Source organism: Apaloderma vittatum, unplaced genomic scaffold (genome assembly GCF_000703405.1).
Source record: "Apaloderma vittatum isolate BGI_N311 unplaced genomic scaffold, ASM70340v1 scaffold12328, whole genome shotgun sequence".
In the NCBI taxonomy this organism is placed as follows: Eukaryota; Metazoa; Chordata; class Aves; order Trogoniformes; family Trogonidae; genus Apaloderma; species Apaloderma vittatum.
The window spans coordinates 2,420-14,184 of record NW_009729104.1 but is presented as its reverse complement, the minus strand read 5'-3'; the positions used below and the strand labels follow the sequence as shown (position 1 = coordinate 14,184).

The 11,765-nt window shown below is 39.7% G+C and overlaps 1 protein-coding gene across 1 annotated transcript; it reads right to left on the bottom strand.

The window, feature by feature from the left end:
• Positions 1-498: 498 nt before the first annotated feature.
• On the bottom strand, positions 499-9,851 carry LOC104268123 (von Willebrand factor D and EGF domain-containing protein-like; the record flags this gene model as incomplete). The annotated part of the gene is made up of 7 exons (XM_009874333.1): positions 499-572; positions 902-1,116; positions 1,781-1,925; positions 3,097-3,186; positions 4,504-4,760; positions 7,406-7,637; positions 9,667-9,851. Coding segments are annotated over 7 exons (1,198 nt in total), but the record flags the coding sequence as incomplete, so codon positions are not given.
• Positions 9,852-11,765: the final 1,914 nt, after the last annotated feature.

Sequence of the window (11,765 nt, the reverse complement as noted above, 5' to 3'; positions counted from 1 at the left end):
AGCTTCTGGCAGCTTGATCCTTTCAAGGGTTCCGATACCGACACATGGAAATAGGGAAACTACACTACAGACTGGAAACACCTTTGCATTAAAACAGTTTTGCCTAAACAATCATTGTTCATTTTTAATAGCATTTCTCTCTTGCACAGGCAACGGATTGTACAGCAAGCACTCCTCTCTCAGTGTACTCCTCTAAAAAAGGAAAATAGCCCATTTGCCTCAGCCTTTTGCCACAATCCCAAGATTTTGACTTAAAAATACAAATATTACAAACAAGATTATGACTGGCAATCACTGTGACTAACTAAAGCGTCTTTACCCGCATTGTCCAAGAAAGAGAGTGCAGTCAGTCGTGGAAAACTACATCATGTATCAGCAGCAGAGATTTTAAATAAAGAAATGAAGTCCAAAACTAAAAAAAAGAATAATAAACCCCACAAAAATACTCGCAAAACATCCCAACACGCTTAAAATTAAAAGCAGCAATCCAGTGATTACCTTCCATCAAATGTAATTATATGAGGGTCAGTAAATGAGTAGCAGTAGGCAGTGGGTAGATCCTTTACCATGATCTTCAAAACAAAGAAGCACATAGTAAACTATGTCAGGTTAAGAAATAAAACAGATTCAGGTAAATTATTTATCTGATGATAGTTGATGGCATTCCAATAAATATATTACATTATAATTTTAATTAATTTGAGGAGTAATATCCATATTAAAATGTAAAAACCAAAAAAAATCAAATGCAAATGCAGCATTTCAATGACAATAAAACAATGGAAAATTGACAACTTAGAGATTTCAGTGTGAGTCAGCAAGTCACAACTGAAATAGAAGTTTCATTACCAGGAGCTGCATATCTGGCCAGTTTACAGAGCTAAACACGAAGATTTTCAACCTGTGTGCTTTCTGGAACGTAGCCATTCCACAGGAAATTCTCACTGGATATAGGTTCGACTGCAATTCTGGTAATTCTGTCTCCATCCTGCATAAAGTCTGTGACAGCAGTGAAATAAATTACAGCTTGGCTACAGATTCCGTTATTGCACGGTTTCTGAAGAAGATCCACGTGACATGAAGAAAGAGCCAAGTTTAAACCTAACTGCTCTTTACCTGTTTCAATAAAAACACATCATTAGTGAGTTTTCCTCTAAAGTCACATTTCGATACTACTGTTTGTACAGAAACCAACCTATTTACATTTTCATAAATTATGCAAATGCAAAATCCCCTCTCTACATCTCCATACACGCCCCCAAGAAAACGGTTTTGAATTTTCTAGTTCGATACACAGATGGAAATCATGACAGGCTTGATAATGTGGCACAGAAATAAATGGTTGCCTGCACAGGCAAAGCTGCTCCTCAGGTTCATAGGACTTATGATTGAGAAAGTAATACAGAAAACAGTATGAATTGTAAAAAATTAGGATTTTATGACTGCTATACAATACTTGCAACACAACAGGTCAAGAAAATGAACTGAATTTCAAACTTTGCAAGTATTATGGTACTCTGAGTAACCAATTTAAACAATATGGCTCCAATATCCATAGATGCCAAAAATACCTACTAAGTTTAACAAGTAATGGATTACAGAGAAATGCTGTAACGGATTACAGACAAGTTCTTTCAGTAGCAGTACATACATATTTTAGTTTAACATTTTGGCAAGTATTTTAGAATGTAACAGCTTTTCAAAAGAATGAGACCAGCAGAAATGTTTAGAAAAACACATTAGATACATAAAATGCAACAAAAATCAGGATGATACTTACCTTCATCAACAGTATTTAATATTAGTGAGATTTTGCAGTCACTTTCAAGCTGGCTAAACTCAGGACAAAGAATAGGAATGCTGCTTTCTATTGTCAGTTTGTATTCTTTCCCATCTTCTGATATATCATATGTTTCTGGATGTATCTAGCATAGAAGAAATTGTACTTGAAACATAAGCTTTGCGAGTAAACTACTACTAGTAAGCACTGCTTACTAACCAGCTAGGAGTACAATGAAAAAAAAATACAGAGATGGAACAGCCTGCTCCACTTGATCAGATTTATTTAGATATTCTGAAGCAGTGGCATACTGGAGAGAAGATGAGGACCCAGCAGCAAGAGTCTGGAAGAGGTACGAATAAGGGGCAAGGATAAGTAAAAGGCAAGAGTAAATGCAAGCTAGAAAGGTAAGGAATTACACTAACAACATGAAAATGCATTCTCTGGGTAACTTCTGGAAGCTAAAATACAAACAGTTTGGTGCAGTGTCTGGGGGGAATGGAGGAGGAGGGAGGTGATCATGCCCCTGTACTCGGCACTCATGAGACCTCACCTCGAGTACTGTGTCCAGGTTTGGTCACCACAGCATAAGAAGGACATCGAGGTGCTGGAGCGGGTGCAGAGAAGGGCAACAAGGCTTGTGAGAGGTCTGGAAAACATGCCCTGTGAAGAGCGGCTGAGGGAACTGGGTTTGTTTAGTCTGGAGAAGAGGAGGCTGAGAGGAGACCTTATTGCCCTCTACAACTACCTAAAAGGAGGCTGTAGTGAGGCTGGTGCTGGTCTCTTCTCTCTAATTACTAATGACAGGACAAGGGGAAATGGCCTCAAGTTGCGTCAGGGTAAGTTTAGATTGGATATTCGGAGGAAGTTCTTTACTGAACGAGTGGTGAGGCACTGGAACAGGCTGCCCAGGGAGGTGGTGGAGTCACCAACCCTGGAGGTGTTTAAAAAAAAAGTAGATCTAGCACTTGAGGCTGTGGTGTAGTGGTTAGGTGTGCTGGGATGAAGGTTGGACTAGATGATCTTCAGAGGTCCCTTCCAACCCCTAACGTTCTGTGATTCTGTGAGGAAGCTACCTAGAGGCGACAATGTCCCAAAAGAATTTGGAAGCACCGTATTTCACTTGGGATTCTCCTCTGTAAGCTCACAGCACAGCTCACTATACCTGCAGAATCAAAAATGCAACTAGAGGTCCAACAGCTATTAATTCACCATCAATACGTTCTCAGTGCCTTCTAGACAGCAGACTGACTGCTGGAGCAAAGCTCTGCAAGTTTTCTACTATGATAAAGGGAAATGTTTTCTTTCAGAATTACCTTAATGCCTGCAAAAAATTCCTCGCTCTCAACAGAAGAGCTTTGTATATCCGGCATATCCGTGAAAAAAGCGGAACTGCTGCAGCAGACCTGCAGGGCAAAACGAGCGTAAGGGAACACATTTTTGGTATGGAGTGGACACATGAAGACAAAACCCAGCCACTGTGAGTCAGTTTGATGGATTCATCATGCCCTGTCTTCCGCTGGCATGAGAAGTTACTGATTGCCAGTGGTGCCGCCTCAGAAAAACACAGAAATCGATGGAGTACCCGAAGATCTTTTCCTGGTGTACTCTCCAAGTCGTGCAGAGACTTCTTGAACTAAAGGCCACACACAAATCGTCATGTTTAACATGCACCTAACTCTCCACGGATTTAACAAACCCCATATGAAGCATTTCTGCACGCCGTGACATCTTGTGGAACTGCATTCTATATTTTCATTACATGTTATTTACTTCTTTTTGTCTGTTTCCACATTTTTTGCCTTTTAATTTTGTTGAGTACCCTTTACATCTAAGGTTATGCAAAGCAACCATTCCCTCCTCCTCTTCTTTTACTATACTTTTTTCCTAGTGTTATGGGGTTGGTTAATCTTCTTCAAGCTGAAGAATATACCGTGATTTCCCTCCACTGAACCAGTTCCATGCTACTAGACAGTGTGATTTTCCTTTGGTTTTGTATTTTCAGTGTATTTTATTCTATTCCTTTTGTGCTACACTGACCACACGTGGATTATTTCAGACTCTGAGCAAACCAATGGTTCAGAACAGCAGCACGTAGTTTGTAACTGTGCCTTTTCTTTTGACTGTCACTGAGCTAACACCGCCAGGCAACTGTTCACCAAGTAGAAAGCTTATTTATTTTCCAATGCTTAAGCTTCTCAAAGTTACCATGAGAGCCCAGATCTTGATTCTGTTACCATGGAGGTAAGGCAGGTAGTCCCACTCCTTATGAAGGCAGAGATTAAACCACTTAAATCTGACCCTAGAGACAAAACTATCGGGCAGCAGCTCATTATTGATACAGGGAAGGGAAATATATATCAACAAGACAGGCTCTTACAACCTCTGGCTCTTGCAGCTTCTCAGTTAGATGTAGTTGCACCCAAAAATCCTCATAATTTACAGTACCAAGCAAAATCCCTGTAGAGTGTGAAGAAGATGCAACTTGAATAAATATCTCCTGGAGGCACACGATGCAGTACTGAGACAGACAGTCTCAAAACCTTAATTGCAGTGATAAATACCGATATATTCTGTGATATTTCCACATTCATATGGGCACTGTTGGTGTAAACAGCTAGAGGCAGTATGCTTCTGCCAAGAAAAATTAAACAGCAAAGTGCTTGAATTCTAACAACTGAGTCACGTTTACAAAGATGTAAAGAAATTATGATTTAACCTACTCTGTCTCCAAGCTTGATGCTAATCCCATCTAGTTGTAGCAGTGAGAAGGCATGAACTGCTGTTTCACGTCTCACTTCTTCTTTGATACCTTCAGGAGAAAGCCGTGACCAAGTTACAATGAATCTGACTGAGCTGTTTGCAAAAGGAACACCAAAGGTACATCTCAGGTAAATGTTGCCTTCGATCAGTTCTGCTACAACTTCAGGAACGGCTGGTAGTGGTGGTGACACAGATGGAGATGATGGAGACAGGTTACCTGGTCAAAAAGAAGGGTGGTTTGTGCTTTTTATTAAAACCAGCATTAAATAAAATGGTACTGACATACATTTTGCCAATAAATGCACTGATAATATTTAGCTTTTTTCATACGGGGAAATATTACACAATTGCTTAGAGAATTAGAGGAAAATGTGTATGTTCCTTTTATTAGTTAGTAAAAGGAGAAAAAAACACTTTATCAGCCTTTGATTACATTTAAGCCAATAGGAAGGTACTGAAGAGGGGAAAAAAGCCAAACCAAACCAATAAACCAAAACAAAAAAGAACATGCAAAGGAATTTGCCTGACAGAGAGTATTTTCTGTACTTTTGAAAATAGGAGAAAAGGGAAAAAAAAAGGGCTATGTAAAAAGGAACAGAATAAGCAACGGTATCATTTTTAGATTCATCTTATATTTGACTCCCAAAGAATCAAAGTAATCTGTAAACCAGCATTATTAAAATTACTATTTAACATTTTAGTACTTATTCTCTTATGCTGAGACAGTCATAATCCAAGGTCTGAAACTGCAACACACTGAACAGTACTTCTGATAACATGAACATGTTTTTATTGAAGACAGAACATGACTAAATGTTGACATTATTGGCTCGTAGATGCACAGAGTACCTTGAAAATCAAAACAAAATACTCACTACTACAGGCCCCTTGAACTTCCATTCCCTCAGAATTGCAGGTCAGCAGCTTTGCACCTGAAACAACTATAAATTGTTCTTAAATTGTACATTCACCAATACACACCAATTCTCTGAAATTATCGCCCTATGTTAAAAATACACCAAGACACTGAAATGCAAATTAGCAGAACAGAAGCAACCTTGTAATCTGAACAGTGGCAGTCAGCATAAAGCCTTGTATTGGAAATCACAGGTAATCTGCTACACCTCGGAGGAAGGGTACAGAACATTCTACCACCTCTACATTTCGTACTGGAGACATACCCACCCGATACTTCAGAGATGTTGTTAGTGAATAAGAAGGAATTAAACTATTTGATACATATTTTGTCTCCCCAAATTCACATCTGAACGTTTATTCGTAAGTGCAACTCTAACCAGTCCAATTCAGAGCGGATCTGCTTTGAAAAAAAAATCATCTTTCCTCCAAGGGCCTAAGAAAAAGTGCTCGTGCGCTGCTATTGTTTGGTACTTCGGATGTTGCTAAAAAGAAAAGTGGAACTTTGATTAAACATGGAAATACCGGCACGTTTGTAACAGTGGTGTAAAGAGCTTTGTCATCCTACTCAAACTAAGTCAAACGGGCAGCAGCAACACTGGAAAAGCCATTCACCACAAAGAAAGAAGAATAGATTTTGATGTCCCATGCTTCAGTGATACAACACGTGAATTCCTCAGCACACAGAGGAGAGGCTACTTGAAAATTTGCATCAAGTGTTTTCGCTCTCAGGGTTAAAGAGAAAACACGGTACCCTGGGTACAAAAAGCTGCACAAGAGTAGAATGCGCTTCACAGGAAAACATAATTTTAAAAGAAGGCTTTTAAATTCAAAACGTGATTCAGATTGATACTATACAGTAGAGCGAAACCAGAGCTACCTTTCTTGCCCGCTCTGTTTTGAGGCAGTAAAAATTTGCTAGCTCGCTGCCTACCAGTTTTAGGTCATCCCTCCTCTCTTAGGGCCATCATCCGAAGTAACTGCAAAGTCCTACAGCGCAGGAGTTCTTCACTGCTTCAGTCACTGGCATGCTGAAATATCCCATTTCTGGCAATAAACCCTTGCAGAATGCCTTAACAATTGGATCTAAAGGTATAATGACGGGCAAATAAAGCACCAGAAAACCCACTGATAGCTTTGCTCTTAAGCTTTTTAAAGTAGTCCGTAACAGATAACGTGACTTAGCGCAATACAGTCCCTGATGCATAAAAATATTGGCGTATTTTCACATGCCTATGAGCTAATAAGAATTTCCTACTACATCGATTTGCCTCTACTGGACAGTATTTATAACTGTAAGGATTCAAACATGCCTTCCTTAATGAAATAAGCGTTGAGCTGTGAACATCAACACACTTTGGTAGCACAAGGGTCCAAGACAACCCGAGACATTGCAAAAGGACTCCAGCTCTTTCTCACAGTACTAATAGAGTGGGTATCAGTGGAGCACTTCTGTGTTGATTTTTCTTCTGGCAATAATGTGTATCATCTCCAGAAAGATGATAAAAGAAAGCAAGAAAAATGCTCCTAACAACACTAAACAATAATTGATACAAATAGAGTTTGGTCAGGTTTTTAAACAATATTTACTCTAGCACGTAATTCTACGCATATTCAGTAATGGACATTTGCAGAGTACACATGTCATTGTAGGTAGTCTGAATTTTGACTTCTAGATGTGTCTTACATCCTCACCTCACTATACGGAAAATTTCAATTCTCAAGTTTCTAGGCTTTGAAGAATACCTGAGTGTTAAAGGGAATTACTTAGGACCTATGTTACCATACGAAATAATTTTGCTGTTGTATCGCTATTAGAAGTAAGGATTGCAAGAAATTTTAGCACGTGTAACTATTTCCAGACATTTCTGCTCAGCCAAATATCAGAGAAACATGCTAAGTGATAAACACACACACTTCATCGAGTTAGAGGACGCGTTTTCTTACCTTCTGCACAATACCCCATGCATCCTTGGGTGGGCTGCAGCAAGTAAACAAAGAAATCTCCACAGTTCCTCACACTCACAGGGATTTGGAAGAGACAGCAGTCTTTTGAAGCGCTGAAGAAAAACTGCCACGTAGCACAAGCTGTTAACTGTTTGATCTCCCCGGGTCGAGGCATGGATTCCGACTCCCTCAGAGACAACCAGACAGGGGCTTGAGTGCCACAGTGATTCATCTGCAGCACCAGAGAAGAACAGCAGAAAATGGTTAAGGCTACACCAGACTGAGCTGTGCTTTAAGGAGAGCTACATGGGTATTCAATTTTAGCACAAGCTTTTAGCAAAGTTTAGATGCTATAACTCAAGGCTGGCTTACTTTACTCCTCAAGGTTGAAGGTGAATATTCACAAAAGTGTATATTTAGCTGAATACAAAGACATTTCAGTCCTTCTTTGAGTCTAATGCATTTGTGTTTCTAAAGACAGCCTACAATTTAGTGCCTGAAGAACTTAACTGGAAGCCACACTTGAGTGTTTTGCCCAAAAAAGCTTAACAGTCACGTTCTGGCTTAGTGAGTCACGCCACACACCCATTCACCTACGGTAACTGCCTGTGGGAGTGCTATCAGAGCACAGCAAACACAGGGCAGAACACACAAACACCGAATGTCAACTAAAGGTGCTAAAGCTGAAACATTTCATCTGTCCTTTGCCATGGACTGGAGGCTCAGCTCCTGCATTTCTTCTCAAAGACGCGGCCAGCTGATGATTTGCAGCCGTAGCCAAAGACGCAAGACTCCTGACAAGCCCCGTCCGACTTCAATTTGGCACCTTTAGAAACAGGTGCACTTGTAGGATTCCCTGTAACAACCACAGTGAGTCTGTAGCAACCCTAAATCCTTTGGGGTTCACAAAGGAGTGCGCTTCACAAGGTCTGTGGTTCGGATACTGATTCCACCGGGGATTTAAAAAGGCCATTGTTCCCTCTCTCCCAAACACAAGCCTTGTTGAGTGCTTTTCCTCATGGAGAAGTGTGCTGGGGAACAGCCTCCTTCACCCCTCACCACTGTGGTTGTGTGAGGTCTTCAGATGGAGGAAGCTGCCACGCAGGTCACAACTTAACAGCAGCACCCAGCAGGGTAACCGAAGCGTAATTCTGATTTAGCAGACACCAGAGTTTATCAGCAGAACACGCAAAATTGAATCCCGAGAAAAGCAGACAAAGAAGGAACCTGGCTGATGGGTTACTAGAATGAGTCAAAGATCACCTCCTGTCTTTCACGTGCTGCAGGAAGCAAACTGAAAAGGAACACCTACAAGGACACAGTGTGTTAAAGCCAGTATTTGGGAAATATTTACATGGAAACTATAGACCTGAGGTTTTGAGAACCTCTCCTTCACACATCACCTCAAGTATTCCTTTCTCTGACCTGATAAACAAGGTCTCAGGTCACCTTGTGATTAGAATGCTTAGTCTAAGTTTAAAAAAAAAAAAAAAGAGAGAACCTGCTATAAAAAAAATAATTAATTTTATTAGTATGTTTTAACTGTTTTGTATTCCTTTAAAGGTGTTTCATAATTGAGCTGGTCTTTTTTATTTTTTTTTTAAAGAATGTAACTGGGCAAGTTCAATTCATTAGAAAAATCACAAGTAAAACATTCTGACTTTTAACAAGGAAACATTTTAAAACAGGAAACTACAAAGATACATCTGCTTAGAATATAACAATTCCGGAGATGCTGGTATGCTCCAAAAGAAAGGATCACAAGTCTAAAATTTTAAATATTCTAAGTAATTCTGGAGCCTTAGGGGACTTGCAGGTGACAAGGCAACTAATCTTCAGTTAGCTCAAGTCATTGTAGGAATAATCTCTCTAACATGACCACTTTAAAAGCTCCACGATTACTGGATTCATGTGGCTGCAAATCTTTCCGCAGCCTTCCCAACACACTGACCATCACATCGGTGCAGCTTTACGACGCGATAGCCCCGCTGTGCTGCCGCTGAGAAAATCTTCTTTAGCAGGGACTATAAATGAAGGTTCTGAGTGCTCTAAAAAGGATGTAATATATCACTCGCTGCTACTGCCCATTCAGTGTAAAATTTTCAATTTTTTAATTGTCCACTTGACACATTTTAATATACTCGAATATCTAGAGAGCACAGAAACTCCATAACTGCATTCTTTTTGTTACGTCTACCCTACTGACAACTTCTGAAGAAAAAACAGGTATTTCTCAGAATCAAAACGACTTGTTACAGTACCTCCACGCACTGGGTGGGCATCTCAGCGGGCTTGTCAAAAATCATAAAGCGATACCATCCCGGTGTTAGGGAATGGTCACATATTAACTCCTGAATGGCCGATCGCTGGAGGTGGGATGAATCGAAATCGACGCTTCGGTAAGGGCTCTGCAGGATCTGATGTCCACCAGGAGAGCACTCAAGAACTGTGGAGCAAGGGTATTTCAAGGGTCAACATGGAATGTCTAACAAGTATGTCAGAAAAAAAAGTTAAGTACTTTTAATGGCAAAACAAGGATAAATCACAATATAATGCGAAGCTACTTCTACTGAAAAACATATTGAAGTCTTAGTAACAACGACAAGGCACTCTCAAATTTAATTCATCATATGGGACAATAAATATAAATTAATGAGCACATTAGGCATCTACTCTAGATATAAAAACAGGGGAAAAGAATACGTTTATGCTTTCTCTCTGGATTTTTACTTTTTAGCTTCACTGATGTTTACAAAACCTAACAACCTGAAAAAAAAAATGGGGTGTCAGATACATGAGAGGATCAAAATCTTACCTCAGGAGGAGCGAGGATTATCCAAAGGTCTTTTGTAAACAGGATACCAATTTATAGGGTTCCTATGCATGAAATTAATAATTCCCTCAAATGCATGAGAGGTAGCTGCAGGTATACATGCAGACCACAGCAAAAGTGTGTATGGAAATGAGTAGGTACTTAGTTACACATTTTAAGCCAATTTTAAGTCAATTTTAAGTCAATCTGCATGACTAGCACGCTAAATTTTAATAAATACAACTCACAAACATATTTTTGGACATCTAGATGACGTTGCGGCCTTAAAAAAAACCCTCTCAAAATTGCTAATAGGTAAAATGAAGCATCAGAATCTGAAGAAGTCTTTACAGCACTTTTTTTTTTATAAAAAGAAGACTCGTTCAGCGATAAGGCAGAGTCTGATCTGGCAGCTGAGTTGTCTCCTGCTAAAGACGGGGACAATAAAGTCCTGGCTAACGGCCTATTTGTATGCAACCTACCGAACGGCCATTCTGGCTCAGGGAAGTGCTTGGGAAATCAAAGTAGGGGAAAATAAAAATTAAAATGTTTATAAATAAATGACCTTTAAAACATACCTATCTCTGCACCTTGCTTTTAAAAACGAATACCCACTGATGCTGTGAATGGAATTTCAGGTTATACTGAATGACTCAGTTAATCTTAATGCTTGCCTCTACATATTAATGAATTAAAAAAAAAAGCTCTGTGTAAGCAAAGCTCTATAATCTTATACTTGAATATTCTGATCTTCACTATTTGCTCTGAGGTTTTTCTGTGCTTTGCATGGTGTAACAATCACACTTTGGTCCAAATCACGCAACAATACACCATCTCCCACATTTTTTTTGTGTCATTGTCCAGATAACCACAATTACAAAACAGTTTCAAAATCAGGTAATTCCCCTCCTTTAAATGGAGAAGACGCCCCAGTGAAAGAACAGATTTCATCTCTTCCAGGCACAGTATGAGAATCCTACAGCCTTTCAAAGCCTGAAGATTTAATCTGATCTGGCTTTAGGCTTCCCAGGCAGGTAACAATAGCTTTATCTTCCATCCTCTAAGGGCGGATGGAAGTCAGGGTGATTGACTGTGCCACCACTGTGCTTCTGAGTCGCCTCCAGGAGCCTCCAGGCGATTCCTGTCCACGCAAGTTGACCTTACTGAGAACTTATCCCTCACTGGAATCTGAAGAAAAGCCCTTGAAGAATCACAGGTCAGTCATGTGTGTTATTAAAATGTTTTCCAAGCAAGCTACAGCACAAGCAGTTTACGAACCGTGGTAAAAGTTTCTTCCTGTCTTCTATTCTTTACTGGAATTCTCCCTTTCACACAGCACCCTCATTAGTTTTCTTTCCTGTAACTGAATCACTCCTGAAACAATTAAGATCGGTTACCTCTCCCATTAATAAATCAAGGTAGACACGAGACAAGTCTTTATTTTCTTTTCCTCCACAGTTTAATTAGATCATCATTTGATAGATCTTTAAAACAGCTGACTGTACTCACTTGTAATAGGGTTATAAATCCTACTAAAGATCAAATTAT